Raw genomic sequence first — 22,437 nt, 5'->3', positions numbered from 1 at the left:
GCTCCAGAGCAAGGACTCTTTTTTTTTTTTTTTAATTTGCTCTCCTTCTTAAACCCCCTTCAGGGCTGGAGCCCTGGAAAATGGGGGGGAGGGTGACTGGCCCACTGGTGAACTCTCCCCCAGCCTCATGGACACGCTATACCGGGGAATTTAAGAGGGCAGTGCCCTCTGTGCCTGCCTCGCTTTAAGCTCCTGCACTACAAAAGATAGTGAGAGAAAAAGACAGTCTGAGAAAGAATAACACAACAAGAGAAGGGAAGAGACTACTTGATCTTGTCCCCAAAGTACTATTATTATGTTTTGGGTTTTTTTCCCAGTACCGTCAAACTGACCAGGCCAGGACCACAGGTTATGCCTCTCAATCTGCTGGAGTCAGAGATTATACTGGGGGATCACAGGTGGCACACCGGTATATCTAGGGGGTGCTTTCAGTTTTCTCTCTGACTCCATCTGCTGGAGAGGAGGCATAACCCAGCAGCCTGGACTGATCCTGGTACGTACAGGGAACCATCCTTTATTGTTGAAGAGCTCCAGGATTACAGGAGCTGCTCAGGGCCCCTCTGAAGAAGATGAAAAAGTTTAAAAAGAAAACCAATGGGGAATGAGCCTGGGTAATTAATTGCACAGTGGAGCCCGTTGCTAATCACTCATCAGTTACAGGAGCACTGCAGCCCTACAGGGATCAGTAAGAGGCTGAGCTTATTGTACTGTGCTATGGGGAGCCAATGAGGAGACTTGTTTTATGCAGCCTGTGCATGAATAAGCCAATGAGAATCTTTCTTTCATGCATTCACTCAGCAGAGCTGTAAGACCAATAGGATGGAGCACAGATCTATTTGCCAATAAGAATGTTGTTTTCTGCAAGCCTGTCAGTGAGTGACAGCCAATAGCAGAGCTTCTCTTAATGAACGTACGTGAGGAAGCATTCAGTGAGGGTTAGAGGTGGGTGTGTGAGGAGCCAATGAGAAGTGTGTGCTCATGTTTATTAATATGTCTCTTCCCTGCAGTGGATGTGACTCTGGATCCTGAGACTGCAAATCCATGGCTCGTCCTGTCCGAGGATGGGAAAAGCGTCAGACAGGGAGGCAGAAGTCAGAACCTGCCTGACTCTCCCCAGAGATTTGATACTTATGTCAATGTGCTGGGGCGTGAGGGCTTCACCTCAGGGAGACATTACTGGGAGGTGGAGGTGGGAGACAAGACTGACTGGATATTGGGGGTTTGTAAAGATTCTGTGAGCAGGAAGGGGAAGTTCACACTAACACCTGAGAATGGATTCTGGGCAGTGATACTGAGGGATGGAGAATACAAGGCCTGCACCTCCCTCTGGTCCCAGCTCCCCCTGAGCGTGAGACCCCGGGCAATGGGGATCCTCCTGGACTATCAGGCAGGAAAGGTCTCATTTTACGATGCAGATGAGAAATCTCATCTCTTCACCTTCACCCACACCTTCACTGAGAAACTCCGGCCCTATTTCTATCCGGGTCTCAACACAGGAGGTAAAAATGCCGGAGCTCTGAGAATCCGCTCTGTGCCAGCCTGGGAATGAGAGAGCCAAGCTCAGGGCTGTGATGTGAGATCTGGGAGATGATGAATGTGCAGATCTCCATGAAAGCATTAAATGGATCAGAGGGGGACAATCAGATTTCTTGCATGATTTCTAGAGCTGGGCTCATTTTGTGTTGGTGCAGTGGTTTCGGAGACACCCATCCCTTTTTAAATGTGGCACAATGGAATGGTCTTACATCAGGGCAGGGGTACAGCAATGCGCCCACTGTAGCTTAATCTGGAGGGTGTGTAGTGTTAGAAATTTAGGAGTGGGGTGTGATGACTTCTGCAATTTGATGCCTCTCTCTCTCTCTCTCTCTCTCTCTCTCTCTCAACGCTGCTGAAAAGGATATTTTTAAAATTCAGATAACTAAAGAGAATTCTGAGGGGGGAGGGCCGGGTTCGATTGCTACCAATGTTAGATTACTGCAGTGCACTTTTGCTGAGGTTCCCAGTTAAAAATACGGCAGCAAGGCTAATTTTGTCATGCCCGAGGAGAGTTAGTGCAGCCTCCACATTGTTACCAGTCCGGATAAGAGCCCAGTTTAAGGGAATGTGCTCAATGCTTAAGGTTGCGCATGGTGAGGGAGCGAGGTATTTACAACTTTTGGCCCAGATTTATAGACCAAATAGAAGTCCTCGGTCCACCTCAGAGTCTTTATTCCAAGTGCCAACGGTCAAGGTAGTGAGGAAAAGCTGCACTCAGAGCTTAGGGATTTAGCACCAGAGAGCGGAGATTAGAGGCAAATTATCAGTCCTTTCATCCAAAGGTGAAATGTTGTCTTTCTCCATCTCAGCCGTTTGAAAGAGACCTGACCTATACGTTCCTATGCCCTTCTGCTGAATAGAAATTTCTCCTTCATTCTTTATGTGATGGGTTTCATTTTAACCAGATGATTACTGTAGATTTGCTGCTGCTTTATGTTGCTTCGGTTTGGATATATTAGTTATAAACGGCACCAACCAGAGATTTCTCTGAATGAGCGGTAAACAAGAGTGAAGAAATAAATCAGAGAGCACTGCGTGTGAGCTATGATGATCAGATTTATTGTATGTAATATGTGATGGGATTTCTAGAGCTGGGCTAATTTTGTGACGAAAAGGTACTATTGCAGCAATTACAAAATCACAATTTAAAAATGATTTAGGAGACTTGAAAAGAAAATAGTGTAAGTATCAGTGGCCGAGAGATGGGATCAGAGCCTCTGAATGTGAGGATGGGTCTCGAAGACATGGTGAGAGTGACAGAGATAGATTAGAGCCTGTGAATGTGAGGAGGGGTCTCAGTGACAGGGTGAGAGTGACAGAGATTGGATTAGAGCTGTGAGTGTGAGGAAGGGTCTCAGAGACATGGTGAGAGTTGAGATTAGAGTCTGTGAATGTGAGGAGGGGTCTCCATGGCACAGTGAGAGTGACAGAGATGGTAGAGCCTGTGAATGTGAGGAAGGGTCTCAGTGACATGGTGAGAGTTGGGATTATAGCTGTGAATATGAGGAGGTTTCTCAGTGACAAGGTGAGAGTGACAGATGGGATTAGAGCTGTGAGTGTGAAGAAGGGTCTAAGTGACATAGTGAGAGTGACAGAGATGAGTTTAGAGCTGTGAATGTGAGGAGGGGTCTCAGTGACATGGTGAGAGTGACAGAGATGGGATCAGAGCCTGTGAATGTGAGGAGGGGTCTCAGTGACATGGTGAGAGTACAGTAACCAGGCTGCTGCCTTCTCCAAGATACTTTAAAAGGTGTCTGACTTCTGTCCTGTCTCTTGCCTCCCTGATCTGGGACAGAGCACATGGAGGAATGGGTGAGACATGTGGCTGAGAGTAAGGGGGGATGAGGTAAAGAGATGGGAGAATGGAGGGCTGAGACAGGACTAAGCAGAGTGGTTCTGGAAAAATAGGATTGGAAGGGAGAGAGACAGATCTGGAGATGGCAATTTCCAGCTTAGAGACTGCGAAGTACAAACACTCAGGAGCCACACACCCTGGCAAGTGAGAAGGAAACACAGAGAAAGAGAAAAGCATTAAGAGTGGGGAGAGGGATCCACAGGCAGCATGGACCCAGGGAGAGAGAAGCTGGGAGGCATAGAAAGGATATAGACCAGGGATAGGGGGAGAGAGCCCAGAGATGCAGGAATGGAGGAATCCAGGAGAGTAAAGCTGGGAGGCATAGAAAGTAGGGGCGAGAGTGGGATACAGAGTGGAGAGAGGGATGAACTGGAAGGAGAGAGAGCCCAGCGATGCAGGAATGGAGGAGCCCAGAGGGAGTGAGGCTGGGAGGTATAGAAAATAGTGAGTGAGGAGAGAGTGGGATACAGAGCAGAGAGAGGGATGGAGAGCAGAGGGAGAGAGCCCAGAGATGCAGAAATGGAAGAGCCCAGAAGGAGTGAGGCTGGAAGGTATAGAAAGTAGTGAGTGAAGGGAGAGTGGGATACAGAGCAGAGAGAGGGATAGAGAACATGGGAGAGAGCCCAGAGGAAGTGAGGCTAGCAGGCATAGAAAGTAGTGAGTGAATGGAGAGTGGGATACAGAGCAGAGAGAGAGATGGAGAGCAAAGGAAGAGAGCCCAGAGATGCAGGAATGGAGGAGCCCAGAGGGAGTGAGGCTGGGAGCATAGAAAGTAGTGAGTGAGGGGAAAGTGGGACGCAGAGCAGAGAGAGGGATGGAGAGCAGGGGGAGAGAGCCCAGAGATGCAGGAATGGAAGTACCATGGAGAGTGGGGTGAGAGAGTTAAAAGAAGCAGCAGAGAAGAGAGAGCTGCTAGGAAGGAAGGGAGGTGACGCTTTTTCATATGCCTGTCTTCTGATAGGAACTGTGTCTGTGCCAATTCACAGTGACGATCACTGCTGTGGGAGTCTCACTTGCAGGTAAATTTTCTAAAGTTTTGCACATAAAAAGTAGTGGATCCTTACTCCATGAAAATTTCTGTTAGCAAGTGTCAGCCACAGTTCACAAAAGCCCTGCATGGCTCTAAGGCAGTACAAGGGACTTCAAATCCCAGCATGCCCAGGTACAATCTACAATGTGAAAACAGGAGCGAGCTGGTCTGAGATTTGTCCAAAACAAGAAGCATTGCCAGGCTCCTGCCTCTCCATGCCAAATTACAGTATTACCAGCTTCTCTGTACAGTATGTGGTCTCCTGGACCCTCAGAGGTTGGAGAGCTTTAGGTGCCTCACAAAGGTTCCTGCATTAAATTTAAAGTAAGCCTGGAGTGAATATAGATTCTTGTTTATTACAGTGTCCACTGATGCTGTTCAGATGAAGCCAGTGCTTCAGAAAGAGAAGGAACTGCAGTGAATCTCTCGCAGGTGTCAGTCTATCCTGGGGACAGCTTGCAAACTCCCAGCAGTAATCTGCACTATCATTTCCCCTTCCTCGCTGTATGGATTTATGCTGCATGTTCGTTCCCTAACATCTCTTCAGAATGAAAGCTCCTTAATGCTGTTTGTTCTACGCGGTGCAGAAGAGTTTTCTCCCTTAGTACAGTACAAGAGCTGTGCTTCTCTTTCTATCTAGCATGTGAACAGTCAAAAGCCAGATAACTCCTGCATCAATCAGGGAAGAGCTCAAGGGAGCCTGAAATGAATGTCAGTTCCTATGTCGAGGCTGCTGCTAACCCCACCCTGTGTGATAACGGGGACCATGGGAGCGCTTCAGCAACCTCCAAATTATTTTACGTGCTATTCCTTTCTCCATGGTTCCTCCACTAGCAGGGGAATGCACAAGGAAGACCATAAATTCTGTGGGACAGAGTTGGATAATTCTATATCCCGAAAAAATGTCAGTGGTTTGTACATCACTTATTGCACCCCATTATCTTCCTATCCTATCCTTTCCTATCCTATCCTTTCCTCAGCAGGAAAAGCCCGCTTTATCCTTTTCCTCGCTACAGCAAAGCAGTACAGGGTCAGGAGACTCTCATTGTACGGCGACTTTCATTGGGGTAAGAGGCCCCCGAGCTTACCTCACCGCACCGACGACCGGCCTACGCCGCCTCCAGACCAACCGAAATCGCGCCCACACCTCCACCTCCAGCCAATCGTAGGCCGAGAACCACCATCTTAGCAGCAGCCCTTTATATCAGGGCAAGCACCTCAGCGCTGCGCGCCGAAGGTGCGCAACAAAGGAGCCTGCCCCTTTGTGTGCCCCTTAGTGTGCCCCAGTACTCTGTCCAGTAATAAGCAGTTACAATCTCTCACCTCTAATCTTCTAGTCAACGGATTCTCTCTCTGCTTCGGACTTCCTACTCAGCTTCCTAACAGAAGGATTCATTAACAGTTCAAGAACTGACGGACCCTAAATCACTATCCTTTCTCCCTCCCAGCTCTCCAGCAGACACCACCACTCTACATTATACTTTATTCTGCTACCTGACCACTCAAGAAGACAGCATGACACAAGGCTATTCAATACCCATCTTACACCATAACTTCCTCACCAGGGAGAAATCACCCACGCAGCTCCGGATTTGCTCCAACAGAACCCTTATCCCAATCATGATCTCCCCCGTTACCCAACTCCTAGGCCTTGCTCTATTCACACTGACTCTCTTCAATGCTCAATCACTCACCAAGAAAACACATATCCTCAATGACTATCTTCTTGACTCTAAGCCAGACATCTGTGCTATAACGGAAACCTGGCTCAAACTGACGGATATAGCCTTGATAAATCAGCTCCCTACTCATTTATATGATTTCTTCTCACTTCCCAGACAAAGAAAAAAAGGCGGTGACCTCTTTTTAGCTGCCAAAAAAGAACTGAGTCTAACCCTACAAGCAACCAAGACGGCATCCAAGCTAGAGGCTGGCCTTTTCAAATCCAATTCGCTCCAAATCCTCCTCATATACGCTCCACCAGGAATTTTAGACTCAGATGCCTCCCCCATGGTTGAAACCATAGCTAAATACTTAAACTTGGACTCCCCAACCATAATCTTAGGGGATTTCAATCTGCACATTGACTCGACCCCCCTCTCAACTAACTGCGAAGCATTCCTAATCTCCCTCATGGCCATGGGCTTCAAGCAAATTATAAACAAGCCCACGCATAAAGCCGGACACACGCTCGACCTCTTCATTAACTCCAGTTTCATACAGTCCACACCCCCCATATGCCTCCCAGTCCCATGGTCTGACAACTCACTGATCTCCACCACCCTCAAGATGAAAGGAAGCTCTTTATCTCACCCCCCCAATCTATATTTCACTACAGGAAATCTTGCACTTCAGAGGTCCTCAGCAAATACCTGGCCAAAGAACTTCCTAACTTTGACATCTCAAACCCTAACTCAGCCCTGCTCTCATGGCACAGCATCACTGAAGCAGTAGCTAATAATTTATGCCCCCCTCTCGACAAAAAAAATCAACTCAACTCAAAAAAACAAACAACTATGTCGTCGTTCTCCAATGAGCTCCGATCATTAAAGCAAGACCTTAGACAGAAAGAAAACAAATGGCGAAAGGCCCCCAATCCTTGCACTCTAGCTACCTACAAATCCGCTCTCCACTTCTACAGAAACGCAACACTACAAACAAAAAGAGATTTTTATGCTCTCAGAATCCACGACCTTGTATTTGATGCGAAGGCACTATTCTCTTACGTATTGGAACTCACTAAAACCACCACCCCATCCATCCCGGATGACCAAGCGCAATTGAAAGCCAATGAACTCGTAACCTTCTTCCAGAGCAAAATCTCTAACCTACGAACACGTCTACCACCTAGCTCTAACCCCCCGCCCAGTTCCTCATCTTCTTTTTCAAACATGGAAGCCTCATTTGAATCATTTGAACCCATTTCCGCTATGGAGATCGAAACCATTCTAAAGAGAATGAAACCCTCCACTCATCCGTACGACCACATCCCAGCTAAACTACTCCTATTGGTGCCGGACTCTATCTCTAAATATCCGGCCGATATTATAAACTGCTCACTTTCACAAGGAATCTTCCCGGATGCTCTAAAACTTGCCACTATCAAACCCCTACTCAAGAAACCGAACTTGGATCCTAGAGACCCTAACAATTTCCGCCCTATCTCCAACCTGCCTTTTGTAGCCAAGATCATGGAAAAAGTAGTCAATAGTCGACTATCGGAGTATCTTGAAGAACATAAAATACTCCACGCTATGCAATACGGATTCCGCAAATCGCTAAGCACTGAAACCCTTCTCATCTCCCTCACAGACCACCTTATCATGGGCCTAGAAAAAGGGCATTCCTTCTTACTAGTGGTTCTCGATATCTCTGCGGCGTTCGACACAGTAAACCACTCCATCCTATTAAATCGACTATCAGACATAGGGATAACAGGAACAGCCCTTAGATGGTTTGACTCCTTTCTCAGCAATAGAGGCTATAAAGTCAAAGTCAACAATAAGGAGTCCCCACACATCAATTCTCCACTAGGAGTTCCCCAGGGCTCCTCCCTATCTCCCATCCTCTTCAATATCTACCTCCTTCCCCTCTGCCAACTGCTTACAAACTTAAAACTGAAATACTACATATACGTCAACGACGTACAAATTCTGATCCCTATAACTGAATCCCTTAAAAAAACACTCAAGTGTTGGGACAACTGTCTGCAAGCAATAAACCTCCTCCTCACTGGCCTTAACCTGGTACTTAATTCTGCTAAAACGGAACTCCTTATTTCACCAGAAGACTGTGACACCCGTCAGCAGTCCCACACTAACATCCTAATCACACAAGCAAGAGATCTGGGAGTAATAATAGACAAATATCTCCAAACAAAGAGCACAATTAGGACCTATAATCCAACTAAGTAGTAAACAAAAGGCTCCTGAGGGTAATGTATAATGCAGCTCGAACCAAAGCAATTTAGTAAATTTTATAAATTTTATATACGCCGCATCAGCAAGCCTGTCGACGTGTTCAATCCCTTGGACCTGAACCGTCCGGTCTGCACATCATTTGCGGCTAGGCGGCTGTGTATTATTATATCAAAAGTGGTCTGATATTTTTGAACCAACGAATGTTATCTCTTCCAACTCTCTTGGCTTGACCAGCCTATTAGAATAAATTTCAATTTTTATGTCTGTCCCAAATGTCCCATTGAGGATTTAAAATGCAGTATGATTCTGTGGCAGAAACGCCTCAGCACTGTTTACAAGACTCCTCTGACTTTATCAGCTTAATGTGATCAACCCGACAGCGGCCGGTGTTTTGCTGCGGAGCTGCAGCTTCATCAGGGGTAGTTGTCTACGAAGCAAAACGAATAGCAGAGAGTCAGGTAAAAACGTAGTAATTGTAAATATATAACTGCAAATACTTAGTTGAATGCGTAGACGAGCCGACCTGCTTGTAGTGGACCGGTAGTCTCACGGAAACATCTTAAAGAAACGGGACAGAGACCGCAATGCTCAGGTATTGATGATTAAATAGCCTGCGCAAATTTTAGCGGAATGACATCACAGAACGCCTTCGTCATGACCACCATGAGTAAACAAATGTAGGGCTGCATACCAATGCTTATCCAGGTGATACTTGAATGCAAGTGTATCTTTAATGATTCAACTGAGAAAAACTTGTAACTCTAGAGTGGAATTAAGACCTTCAGGTTGAACTGTGTTGAGTTGATGAATCCAGCGCTGCTCTTCCTGCAGTAGCAGGGTGTTGAAATCTCCACCATGCCAAGAGGGGAGGAATTGTGCTAAAACACATGCCCTTAAGGAATCAAAGCTATGTGAGTGCTCCAAACAGTGTGATAGAAGAGGAGCTGAAATCTGTGCCTTATTTAAACAAGATTTATGTTCAATCAGTCTAGTCTTCAAGGCTCATCTCGTCTTGCCTATATATAGGAATTTGCAAGGACATTGTATGATGTATATTACACCTTCTGATGTACAATCATTGGGGTGGATTTTAAGAGCCCTGCTCGCCTAAATCCGGGCGGATTTAGGCGAGCAGGGCCCTGCGCGCCGGTGCGCCTATTTTACATAGGCCTACCGGCGCGCGCAGAGCCCCGGGACTCGCGTAAGTCCCGGAGTTTGGCGAGGGGGGCGTGTCAGGGGCGGGCCCGGTCGGCGCGGCATTTTGGGGGCGTGTCGGCAGCGTTTTGGGGGCGGGCCTGGGGGCGTGGTTACGGCCCGGGGCGTGGCCGTGCCCTCCGTACCCACCCCCAGGTCGCGTCCCGGCGCACAAGCGGCCCGCTGGCGCGCGGTGATTTACGTCTCCCTCCGGGAGGCGTAAATCCCCCGACAAAGGTAAGGGGGGGGTTTAGACAGGGCCGGGCGGGTGGGTTAGGTAGGGGAAGGTGAGGGGAGGGCAAAAGAAAGTTCCCTCCAAGGCCGCTCCGATTTCGGAGCGGCCTCGGAGGGAACGGGGGTAGGCTGCGCGGCTCGGCGCACGCTGGCTATACGGAATCGATAGCCTTGCGCGCGCCGATCCAGGATTTTAGCGGATACACGCGGCTACGCGCGTATCTACTAAACTCCCGCGTACTTTTGCTTGCGCCTGATGCGCCAGCAAAAGTACGTCAATTCGCGCGGTTTGAAAATCTACCCCTGTATGTTGTCTCAATATATGTGTCCAATTCAGTTTAGAAAACCAGATGGCTGATGTTTCTATCATAATCTTGCAAACTGTACATGAACCACAAGCTTTATGTGAGAATTTACCAATGAGCCAGTTTTTCCGGATATGACGTCTTTGCACCACTGACATAGAATTTAAGACTCAAGCTCGGTCTCTTGGAGAAAGGTTCCTCAAGAGAGGTTATCCAGAAAGTAGCATTAAAAGGGAATACACTAGAGCCAAGTTTGCACATAGAGAGTGGCTGTTCTTACCTAAAATTACCAATGAGGAGGACAAACTTACATGCGTACTCCCGTTCACATCGACACAGAAAATGAAACAGATCATCAGTTCTTACTGGCACATTATACAACTGCACCCTGAATTCCAACAAATACCACGATTTGCTTACACACGAGGCACTAACTTAAAGGATCAATTAGTCCACTCTGATTCTACCCGACAATTACGCAATAAGGAAATCGGCTCACATAAAGCTTGTGGTTCATGTACAATTTGATCACGGGTAAGTCCCTTGTTATGGTAATTTGGTTCCAGGTTACACAAAGGATCTATTTTTCCCTGTTGCCTTTGGTTGGTATAGCTGTCCAAGCAGTACCCAAGCAGTATCTCTTGAATGAATATATCATGTGGGCTTACTGCAGTATGGGCACACACTTCTGCTAAGCAAACACCACCATGCAGGAGATCTGAGGGCATCTGAAGCTCCACATTCATACCAGCGATGTAAGCGATGCCTGCACCTTTGTAAAATCCTGCTTTGTGCTGGATATGGCTCCACAGCATGGTCAACAAAAGAGCAAGGCCCTGGAGAAATCCTGCCTTTCATGTTCAGAACTAATTACCAGTGCGGGTTCTTCTGGGAGAGCCTCGAGTAGCCTGTACTCGTCAAACTGGCAGCGGAAAGCAAACAGAAAGCTAAAAATAAAATAAATGAGAGGAACATTGTTTGAAGGTACAGTTACTGACTTCAAAACAGTGAGGGATGTTGCTGCGGTAATAAATGTGTTCCCTGCTTTTCTGGAAGCGGCAGTGGCACTGGCAGTTATTATTTTCTGTTGCTTTGGAAAGTACTGTGCGGGGGGGGGGGTGTCTCCTATTTATCCCTGCAGAGTTAAACTTCACCGCCTCTCTCTCGAGGTGAGATACAGACTTACAGAAAAGCAGAACCATTAAACCTTGGCAGGTCTCACATCACAAAAAGCCAGTAGTCCCTCTTCATAGCAAATGTCCTTTGGTTACCTCAGTTTTATCATTCAACTAGTTAGTTATAGATTTCGGCTTTGGCAACCATTATGATCTCCTTTGACTTTTATAGCCCTCAGGTACTGTTGATCTCACAGAGGGTGAAGTATTGCTATACTCACAGAAATGGCCCTTCGGGTAATTTCATGGGGGGAGGGGGAAGGCTGGGCAGGGTTGGGACTTATGCACATACTTTTCTCTTTAAAAAGAATGCACATAAGTTCTCTTGGCAAAACTACACGCACCGAATAACAGGTGCAAGTGGGTGCAAAGAACATAGGGTAGTCTTCTTATTATATATCTACTCAGCAGGGAGCTGGTGTGTCCATAAGGGTTTGAATGAGCATTGCTGATATATATATATAAAAAAGGCCCACTAAAACTATTAATGAGCAGGAAAATGTAAATAAACCAGCTCAATTAATATACGGATCATATGTCGTTCACCCGTTGTCAACCCCCTTTATCCCTATTATCTTATCAGTAAACCGTTGTGATGGCGTTACTTTGACATTTCCAAACAACGGTATATAAAACTCTCTAAATCAATCAATCAATCAATCATGATAAACTTTGCAATCTGAATTATTCCTTAGAAACTTAACTACACCCTCTTGAGGTTAATTTGCCTATCAGTGCTCTCGGGCTGAGCACCCTTGCGAACCTTAAAGGGGCACTAGTTCAAACTATGTCCCTATTCTCCCCCCTCCCCTTCAGATAAAGCCAGTCCCCTGCTGAGCACCAAATGCTCCTGCAAAAGCATGACACCCCCCACACACACAAACACACACTCTTAGTTTCCCCTGGAACATCACTGCTCCATCCTGCAGTAGTCCTACACCCGACCTCAAAACTCCACCCCCACACAGGAAACCCCCCCCCCCCCCCCAAAAAAAACTCCTCCATGTTGTTTTCCCATTCCCCTCTCTAGCCCAGCCCAATCAGATCTGAATTGCGCAGAGCGATCCATGCTTGGTCCTGCCCTGTGGCCACCGAAATCCAAAATGACACCGGATGACCCAAAAGATCCACTTTCGCCCAGCAAAATATTTTAATTGTGGTGCCAGCAATGTGAGCAACTGAGGATCAATCATTCCAGCTCAAGGAATTCTGCCCTCCTCCCAGAAATGTTGAGTTAGATCACTAAATGGGATGGGTGTACGCCTGATAACTGTTGCAAGGATGAAAGGCTGTGTCATTCTTGTCCAAAATCTATGCCCTCTCCTAGGACTGGGGCTTCATTACCTGAGAAATATGATCTCAGCTATTTCGGTCTGACTGGACAGGACCCTGGTATCTAAGTCTGCTGGCCCACTGAAGAAGCAGCCTCTGCAGCAGAGTTTCTTCTTTAGTGCTTGAGCTGGTCGCCTCTGGATTGCATCCGACCGCCTGGGCTCAGGTGAGGGTTCTGGTCTGCTGTGTCCTGCCAGTCTTCTCATGTCAGTCTTCTCATGTCAGGGTTCTGTAGGGCAGCGATCAATCTGGATCCGGACAGTGATGAATGATTCCAGATCTTCCGAAGATTCTGTTTTTTGCCAATTTGTCCTGAATATGGACTTAAACCAAGCAAACAAAAGTAGAACAGGCTGGATCTACAACCCCAAATATATTACCTTTTATTCAACCAATGAGAAATTTTTTATTTTAAAGAAAAATGAATGGGTTTTGTTTTTTTTTTTGCAAGTGTGGCGTAAGTGTGGACGTGAGGATGGTTTTCAAAATTTATATGTGCATTTAATCTTGATATTAAGAGTTTCTTTAAAATAAAAAATTTCTCATTGATGGAATAAAGGGTAAAATATTTGGGATTGTAGATCCAAGCTGTTCTACTTTTGTTTGTTTGGTTTCTCAATTATAGGACAGCAGGTGCGGTTTTGGGTGTTTTTTTCTTAATATGCACTTGCCAGACTCCCTCATACTCCCTTCCCCACTTCTCCAAAGAGGAAGCGAAGGATCGTTTGATTCTAGTTTAAATCTGTCCTTATGCTACCCACTGACAGAACTCCACAGTGTAGACTGCCATTGTTTCTTTTTAGGAATATAAAAATGTTTTGTTTCATTTTACTGTTTTGTTTTTTTTCATGTTTTTCATTTCATTTCACTACAAGTGCTGAGCAGACATGAAAATGATTAATGTGTCTTAGCTCATCTTAAAACATTTTAGTGTATACTGCAAAGTGCCATCAAGCCCTGAGAGACTGCCTCCCCCCCAAGAGAATCCCCCAGCCGGAGTCCCACATAGTCACAAATTAACAGTGCCTTCAGCCACCCTTCCCTTTCCCCAGCACATCAGCAGGTTTTCTCCCTGCCACCCTGGCTGATAAACACTGTGTACCTTCTCTCTTGCAGGCCCCCAGCCCTCCCTCGCTCATCATTCCGCTTACCATCATCTATCCCTGGGTCCCATAATGTGGCAAGAGCGATCCCCAGTCGCTCCTGCCCCATAGGTACCACAATCCAAAATAGATTGTTGGTTAATTTTGAAGAACGTAGTGTGGCTGTGGTTTTATTTTAAAATTGAGTCTCTCTCAGCAGAGCGTGCTATAAGTTTATGTTCTATCTTTTGCATAATCAGCAAAGGAAAATAAATTAGTCTTTGCAACATGAGTAAATCGCTTTGCCCAGTGTGCATTCTTGCAATTTGTATGTGGAGAATGCAGTCTAGTATTTCTTGTCTACAATTTTTGCCTAGGCCCGCGCTAGTAATTGGTTTGTGAAATACAGCGTGAGTGAGCAGAGCACAGGAAACGTTCACCGAGTCAAGAGCAAGCAGCCCAACAACCTCCTCATTCTTTTCCTATTACTCTCAATATGTGCAGGTTCACTCCTCCTTTCTAATACCCCCTCCCTTCCTACCCCCCATACCTTCTCGCAAATGAAGAGAACCAAGTTTTGGATATCAAGTAGAATAACTTTTATGGGCACATTTAAGACTAATCAGAGAAAATTCTTTTTCACTCAATGCACAATAAAGCTCTGGAATTTGTTGCCAGAGGATGTGGTTAGTGCAGTTAGTGTAGCCGGATTCAAAAAAGGTTTGGATAAGTTCTTGGAGGAGAAGTCCATTAACTGCTATTAATCAAGTTTACTTAGGGAATAGCCACTGCTATTAATTGCATCAGTAGCATGGGATCTTCTTGGTGTTTGGGTATTTGCCAGGTTCTTGTGGCCTGGTTTGGCCTCTGTTGGAAACAGGATGCTGGGCTTGATGGACCCTTGGTCTGACCCAGCATGGTCATTTCTTATGGGATATATTGAGGCCACAGCACAAGCTTAATTTGCTAAAACATATACAACAAATTTAAACTTACAACTTTGTTATTAAACAACTGCATCTATGGAAGGCTGAGGTGACCTGTACTTGCCAGGTTCTTAGGGCCTGGATTGGCCACTGTTGGAAACAGGATGCTGGGCTTGATGGACCCTTGGTCTGACCCAGTATGGCATTTTCTTATGTTCTTATGTTCTTATGACCATATTGTTTGCTCTGCCTTGTCTCCATGTCCTCGCCAGCCCGGCCATTGAAGCCTTAGCTTGTTGGCGCCGTCAATATGTGTTTTTGGCCGGAGCCCCGTTCCGCAGAGGTTTGGGGCCGACAAATTCAGCTTTCTATGGTTTTGCTGCCCACCTCCTCTGCCGTAGAAGCGAGAGGTGTACTTCCCGTAGACCCCAAATGCCGGGGCTTCTTACTGCTCAAGGTTATGCTCCCTTTGAGGACTCCTTTTGTGTCCCCTTTAGCCTTTTGTCACCCCGCCACGGTCTCTCGGTGACGAAACCTCTGTCCCCGGGAACACCTCACCCAGCTTTGTGCTGCGGCCTTCCTTGTCACCTTCCCTGTCAGCTATAGCTTCTATTGCGTCTTGCAAGGTGGAATTGAAAATATCCAGGCTGATATCCGACAAATGTACACCGTCTGATCTGAAAAGGCCTGGGCAATGTTCGTCTATCATTTCGTGGGTTAAGCTGAATCCTTTTATGACTGGCACGAAGTGAGTCATCCATTTGTTGATTTTGCACCTTGTCTTTTCGATAGCTATATGTGACCTTTCACCTTTCCATACGCGTCTAGGGATGATGCAGGGCCATACGATGCATGTGTTAGGTAGTAGTTCTGCTATGGATATGCAGTCTTTTTGTATTTTTTGTGTTAATTCAACGCTATGGGTTATAGTAAAATCATTTCCTCCTAAGTGTATGATTATTCTGTGTGGTGTGGGGTATTTGTTTCTCATATGTAATAAAGTTGGCATCAATTGGTCCCAAATCATGCCCGGGCGCCCTTTCCATGTAATTGCATATTTTTGCTTTGCCGTATCTAGGTGTACTCCTGCAGGGCGAACTGTGGTTGACTATGCACATCACTCCTGTTGTGCATTGGCTCAGGTTGTGGTCGGTTAACTGTCTCCAGTTTAGGCTCGGGGTGTTCAGCTGGGGCCCTTCCTGAATGTGGCTGCCCAGTTTTTTCTCGTTCCTGTAGCCCATGGGATGTTGGGATCCACGGTTGCGTGGAAATGTTTAGCTTGGGGCGTGTGCTTGGCTCGTGAGTTGGCTGCCATGCATCTGTACGATTTAGAGCCAGTGGATCACCGTCTTGGCGTTCAGTTTTCGTGGCAATTTGCATTTCAGGTCTGATTTCTTTGTTCTTTATCTGTGAGGGGAGGCGTGCTCCCTCCTGGTGCGAGGGTTGTTCTGGGGGAGGTGGCGTTTTGGCGCCGGCGTGAGTTGGAGGGTGAGCCATAACATAGTTCAGCGTTCGCTGGGCCATGTCCTGCTGGACCATGAAGCTGAGTGGATCCCTCTCATCGCCATGTTTCTGGGCCACGTCAAATACCTTAATTTGGGCTTCAAGGATCGCTGCTTCTCTTTTCTGCCGCAACAAGTCCAGGGTGATCTCTCATTTTGCCCTTCCCATGGCCCGACTGACGAAGGAGTGGCCGATGATCCAGATGTGTCGGATATGGTGTAATATGCCTGAAATAGTAAAGTGTATGTTATTGCATCTAGCCTTTAAAGTAATATTCCGGCCTGATATACGTCAGGTATCATTTTGATGTCCATCTACCGATTCCTTTAATAGCTTCCACCGGTAGTCCACATGCTGCAGCTGTGGTTGCCGCCCCTATTCGGAATGAGTGTGATGTAAATCCTACGGATTGGATGCCTGAGGCATTGAGTGCTATCTGCATCACACGTGAGAATTGAAAACGCATGAGTTGGCGTCTGTTTTTATGTAGCAGTAATGGGCCTCCTTGCCCCTTCCTTCCCCTTTTCCAAGCTCCCTCCTCTTGTTACCCGACACCACTCCCTCTTTGTCTTTTCCTTCCTATCCTATTACCTAACTAATTCCTATTATTTTGCCTAGCCTCTACCTGCCTGGGACACTGGGTCCCAGGTGCAGTGATCTGTATATTTGTATTGCAACAACAAGCCTGACAGCCAGACTGTATCCAGAGAACAGAAAGGCTTCTTTCCAAAAATGAATATATAAAACCAGATGAGCCCAGATTCAGTGGCCAGGGGGAGAGTTCTGTTCTCAAGGGGAATTCTATTTTCAAAGCGATCTCGCTGCCTATCTACAGAGTTAGGTGGCTAGGTTGGCTTCTTTGAAAATTCTAGCCCCCTGACATTTTTATCAGGGGCCTGATTGAGCCACTCAGATTCTGGGCAATCCTGGGGGTGTGCTTGGGCCAGGGGAGCAACTTAGTTGGACCATGCTAGGTGGCTATCCTTGGTTTAAATCTAGCCAGTCATGTTTAATAAGAAGGCCAGCTGTAGACAGAAGGCTGACTTAGGAGATTTATTATAGATAGCTGACTAGATATACATGAATTTTCAACTGCAAACTAACTGGCTAACCTGAATATTTGACTGCATGGAAAATATTTGGCTGCTGAGCAGCTTACTGAATATCTACCCACCCTAAGGGGAGGAATATCCAAAACCCACAGCTTAAAATGAGCCAGAATGAAACAGAACAATCCTGGAAGCTGCAGGAAAAAAAAACATGCTTGGAGGCAGAAAGAAGCCATCAGTGCTGCCTATGAAAGCATTGTGTGACAACTGACCCTGCCAGGGCTGGCACAAGAGTATTTGGCACCCTAGGTGAACCTACAACCATGCACCTCCCTTCCCCAACTTACCTCCATAGAGCGCTCCCTTCTACTGGCGGCAGAAGCTGCAGCAGAGTGTTTCCTTCCTTAGAGGTATTGGCTCTGGTATAGCACCCCTGTGGGACTCATCCTGGTAAAAGTTTGCCTCCCCCTCCCAAATTTTGGCACTGTAGGTGACTGCCATGTTTGCCTAATGGAAACCACTGGCCCTGTCTAATTCTAGTGCGCAGATCTCTATAATCCAGTAATATGAACTGGAACAGGTGAGCTTCTGCTGACCCTTTCTAAGCAGTAAAATCTGAAAGCAAACCTGGCCAAGTCTGGCTTTCCTTACTCTGACTCCAACCAGAAATACACTCTTCAAACCCTCAAGGAAAAATCTTCAGTGACCCACAGGGAGCGTGGGGGCTAAGTCCTCTTTCACTGTTCTTCACCTCGTTTGCTTCTTTCAATCTCAGGGATCCTCCTTGAACTGCCGAGAAACATCCCTTCCCCTGCAAGGCCCCTTGAACCTCAGCCACCTTCCCAGGATGAAAGGATGAAGGAAAAGCTCGAGCTAAAAAGAGGTCTCATGAGTTTTGTGGCGTCTCGCTCTTTAGCAAGACACCTCCCACTGGGGAGCGTCAGGGAGCAGTGCAAAGTCTTCCTCGCTCTGACCTCACGCATCCAACATCTGAGAAGATTCTGATGGCTTTTATCTAAGGGGACAATTTAGTGACATTCTTACATTTATAATACACAGAGCATCGAATGTCCGCAGGCAGTCGTAGAAAGACGTAAGAGCATGTTTGACCAATACTGCAGACCCTCAAATAAGGACAATTTAGGTTGATCAAGGAAGTAGGTGACATGAGTGAGCACCTTGGGCTGAAGTTAGGCAAGGCCAGGTCAAAAATATGTGGCAGGGTTTCCAAACTTGTGTCCCTGCTCCCATGAGCTTGCCCTTTATTCAGACTTTGGACAGGGGTGGAGCAGCACTCAGTCAGGAGTAGAATCAAAGCAAGAGGATGTGCCTAAAGAAACATGACAGTAGACCGGCATTTACCCAGTTCCAGAGTTTCGGCTGAGGTTAGGGATTTGCATTTAGTTTTAAGGAATGTGCTAAATGGGACAATTGGAATAAACCAAAAATGTCTCTCATTAAAATAACCCAAAATTTTCATTTTCATGCACAACAAAAATGGGGCTCCACAAGGCCCTCTAACCCCCCTCCCACCTGGCAGAGAGAAGCCCAGGGCCTGGATCTACCTTGGCTTAGCCAGAGACTCCCTGGGTCCCTCTGACCCTCACTCCCTGTTAACATTTTCCAGAGCTGGGGAGTGGGGGTCGGAGGAGCCTGGAGAGACCAAGCTGGATAGGTCTGGACCCCAGGCTGGATTTTTACAGGCAGGAGCAGGGGTCAGGGGGGCCCAAGGCGGCCAAGCCAGGTAGACCCAGGCCCCAGGCTTCTCTGTGCTGGGCAGGAGGGGGGGTTAGAAGGCCTCGGGGAAGCCCATTTTGGTTATTTCTATATTTTGGATGTGGGATTTGGCCATTTAATGTTTTTATTTTTTTGATTTGGGAAACACACCAAATAAAAACATTAAAGGAACCGAAAAGTAAAGCAACAAACTGAAACCAAAAAGGTATGCCCTGCACATCTCTAGCTGAAGGTATTATGCAGTCAGAGGCCTGGATTTGAAGCAGCAAGACTGAGTCACATCTGACTTTGCACGCTGGCAACAGAAAAGTAACCTTCATTGGTTTCAGGACTACAGACCAAGGAGTTAACAAAACACAAGAGGTAAGTGCTTGAAGATGGAAGGAGTGTGACCAAAATAGCTTTGCATGCAAGATTGACACTGGGCATTCCAAACTGGGCACAATCTCGCATGCAAGGCCATTTGGGCAAGGCATGCCAAGTGAAATCAAAGGGTAAGCTCTCAGGAATAGGTAACTACAACCATTAGGGCTGTGCAGCACCAAAGTGAGTCCTTTTCAGCAAAAGTGCTCACCCTAGAGAGCTTACCCTTACCCCCTTACTCCTGTTTTTAAGCATTTTTCCACATTAGTATGGATATTTCAGGTTAACTCACATTTTGGCACATTTTTTTTCATTTATAGCACTTTTTAAACTACTGCTTGATTTGCATCCCATTAGCTTACTGCAGTCTGTGGGGACTTCCCCTTTTTAATGGGTGCGTTAAGTAAAACTTGTGCTAAAAATTAACTCCCCATAGAGAGAGAAATAAAATTCCTAAGGCTAGATCCTCTTGCCCTGCTGCATCGGATTAGGCATCATACAAGCTGGGGAGCTCGTGCCTGCAGACAACTCAGCTTGCAAAAAGTGCCATTTCCTAGCGTCCAAGGAGAGCTGCACATACTCTGGTGAGTTACCCAGTTGTATCAGGGATTCATTTATGCCTCTACCCTTCAGCCTAGCACACATTGCAGCACACAAATACAGAGCAGACATACTGGGAAAGAGATTTTGCACCTTAAAATCCAGTGAATGTGAGATTTGATAAAGTAAATTATCTCATGAACATTACTATTTGGGCCCTAAGTCCCCTAACGATTCAACCAGCTGCACGTGGCACCGCACTAAAGAATATTGTTGCAGATTTGTTTTGTGCCGGATACGCAAATCGAGATTACGTGTTAGGCCTCCCAAGTTTTGGGGTATTATTAGGGATATTCCTTTTTTTTTTGCATAGACTGTTGCACTCTGATATTTCTTTTGCATTATACCTGCAACCCCGTTTTTGTTCTAATGCTCTTGTAGTTTCCTCCATTGGTTTAAGGTTAAATAAAGAATTTTCTTGCATATCTGCTGTGCTTTTCCTGCTTTGGGACTCTGTGGTTTTGGGGCCGGGAAGTGCGGGCGTGGAGTCTCATCTACCCCTGGTCCTATCTAGCAACCCCAACCCCCTTCTGGTTTTTCCGAACAACCAGGGCAGGTGGGGGTTTTCTTCTGCCTCCGCTGGCATCTGATCATCTGTTTTACCCGATGGGTAGCGGGAGGGCACTAAAAATTAAATAGCATCAATTGTATTTATTGATTTTGATATACATATATTTTTTTATATTCCGCTTTTCAATCCCTTCAAAGCTGCGCTGATGTCAAGGAATCTAAAGAGGAGATCACTAGCAACGCAACGGAAAGGTAGCAGGAGACCGCTGGTTACTCTGGGGAGCAACTCAACTGTGTGTTCCATAGCAGCACTTCCAGCGCTTGTTTGGATAATCATCAACAGAATATCCAAAATGGGTGCAAAGAGTTTGCATCTGGAATTAGGCACAGGACCCGGAAACCAGATTTTGCACCTTTTAAATGAGCAACAATGGATTTAGGTTTCTGCCACCCCTAGGTAGTGTTGGTGCTGTGCCACCCTGCCCACCTTCCTGCACATGGCAGGAGGGGAGGGGCTAATTAGGGAGCAGAGCAGCTTTATGTGCTGGCTGCTCCAGTCCTGCCCCTCCCCTCTGCATGATGCCTGGGAGAGAAGGGGCTGAGCAGGAAGTAGAGGGGTGTTTTCTGTCCAGTAAGTTTCAGAGTGCAGCTGGGTAATCATAAATCTTCAGCCAGGGGGCTACCCCCAGATTTCTGCCTTCCTAGGCACAGGCCTATTGTGCTTATTGGCAAATCCAGGCTTCTAAATTAGTACAGTATATGGGAATGATAAGATGTCATAAATCTTATCAAGCAGCAATTGCAGATAAGTGGTGTTAAGGCTTACAAAACCGAGTTTTATTACAGGGCTCAGAAATATGGATAAATAGGGAGCTCGAGCAGACTACAGAAGTATTAAAAACAGACTGGAGCACTGTTTTTCCACTCTTGATAGGTCAATAAGACGACACTCGGCGATAATTTAGTGATTCAGCAGAAAGGACACCAAATTCAGTAGGAACCCAGGGAAAAAAATATATGGAAAAGTAAGAAAATAGTGAAATATTGCAGAAAAACTCAGGGATATCTCCTGATTAGTATTCCCTGATTCATTTTTCCTCTTTCTCTGGTACTGTATGTTGGATCTCAAGAAATTGTGGGGATCTAAAATGTCCCTTTTACTCCATTTATTAGAATGAAAAATATTACAGTCTCGCCCAAATTTGCTGCAGTATGGAACGTCCTGTTTTATTGATATTGTGCACACAGAGAACAGCTTGTAAAAAAACAGGGAAGCAGTTCTAACACGCACAATTAGGAATTCAACTTCTATAGCTAATTGTGTTTCTCCTTTTGTTGTATGCAAGTCATATTTCAGAGAACTAGCAAATAAAATGTCACTTTCATAGCCATTATCATGTTTATTCAACGGGCTAACCACTATTAATTAATCATGTGCTAAAGCCTTACTTATGCAACGTAATGGTCTTTTAGGAGTAAACAACTCCTGGTTATATCTGGCTCTTATATGCTTTGCCCTTTAGCCCACATTATCTCTTGTCCTGTCTTGAGCTGCTTCTGCCATCTATATAAGAAGTTAAGCTCTACTGACTAGCCTCAGCATTGCCAAGCCTAAGGCATCAATACAAAAGGGTCGGAGTCGGCTGTGTGGGTGGAGGACCTCACTCTGCAAGCCTCCAGCAGAAACACGTACTGTAAAGCAGGATTGACTCAGAACTCTTCTGTGGCAGCATACAAGGAAGCTTTACTTGGGAAACGGGCATAGAAAAATAACAAACATCATGTACGCACAGTCATAGGGCTCTGTATATAGGGTCCAGCACAATAGGCAGGGAGCAAGAGGGAGACTCAGCTCACTAGTATAGGATATTTTACATCCCACCTAGATGCTTCCCACAGCAGGGTCAGGTTAGACAGCCAGGGAGCATTAACCCCTTGCCATCTGGTCTGGAGGATGATCTTATATATAAATATAATGCCAAACTTACGGCTCGATCCAGTAAGGCCGCGGTAAAAACAGTGAGGTAGTGTCAGGCGCACCCTTCCTCCCCGCACGCACAGTTCTCTTCACTAACTCCCCGATACT

The 22,437-nt window shown here is 46.2% G+C and overlaps 1 protein-coding gene across 3 annotated transcripts in view; it reads left to right on the top strand.

Moving 5' to 3' along the window:
• The window catches only part of LOC115085685 (E3 ubiquitin-protein ligase TRIM39-like), a 121,325-nt gene that overhangs the window by 40,954 nt on the left and 57,934 nt on the right, over positions 1-22,437 (top strand). For 2 of the 3 annotated variants that reach the window (XM_029591990.1, XM_029591988.1), the window contains one exon: positions 1,008-2,577. The exons of the other annotated variant lie outside the window; for it this stretch is intronic. In XM_029591990.1, coding sequence (XP_029447850.1) covers positions 1,008-1,549 — 542 coding nt within the window. In that variant the 3' untranslated portion in view covers positions 1,550-2,577. Of the gene's footprint in view, positions 1-1,007; positions 2,578-22,437 lie in introns of those variants that run through there. 3 annotated transcript variants of the gene reach the window in all.

The sequence above is a fragment of the Rhinatrema bivittatum genome, chromosome 2 (assembly GCF_901001135.1).
Source record: "Rhinatrema bivittatum chromosome 2, aRhiBiv1.1, whole genome shotgun sequence".
Taxonomy (NCBI): Eukaryota; Metazoa; Chordata; class Amphibia; order Gymnophiona; family Rhinatrematidae; genus Rhinatrema; species Rhinatrema bivittatum.
Note: the sequence above shows the minus strand (reverse complement) of the source record. Positions and strands in the feature narration are given on the sequence as shown.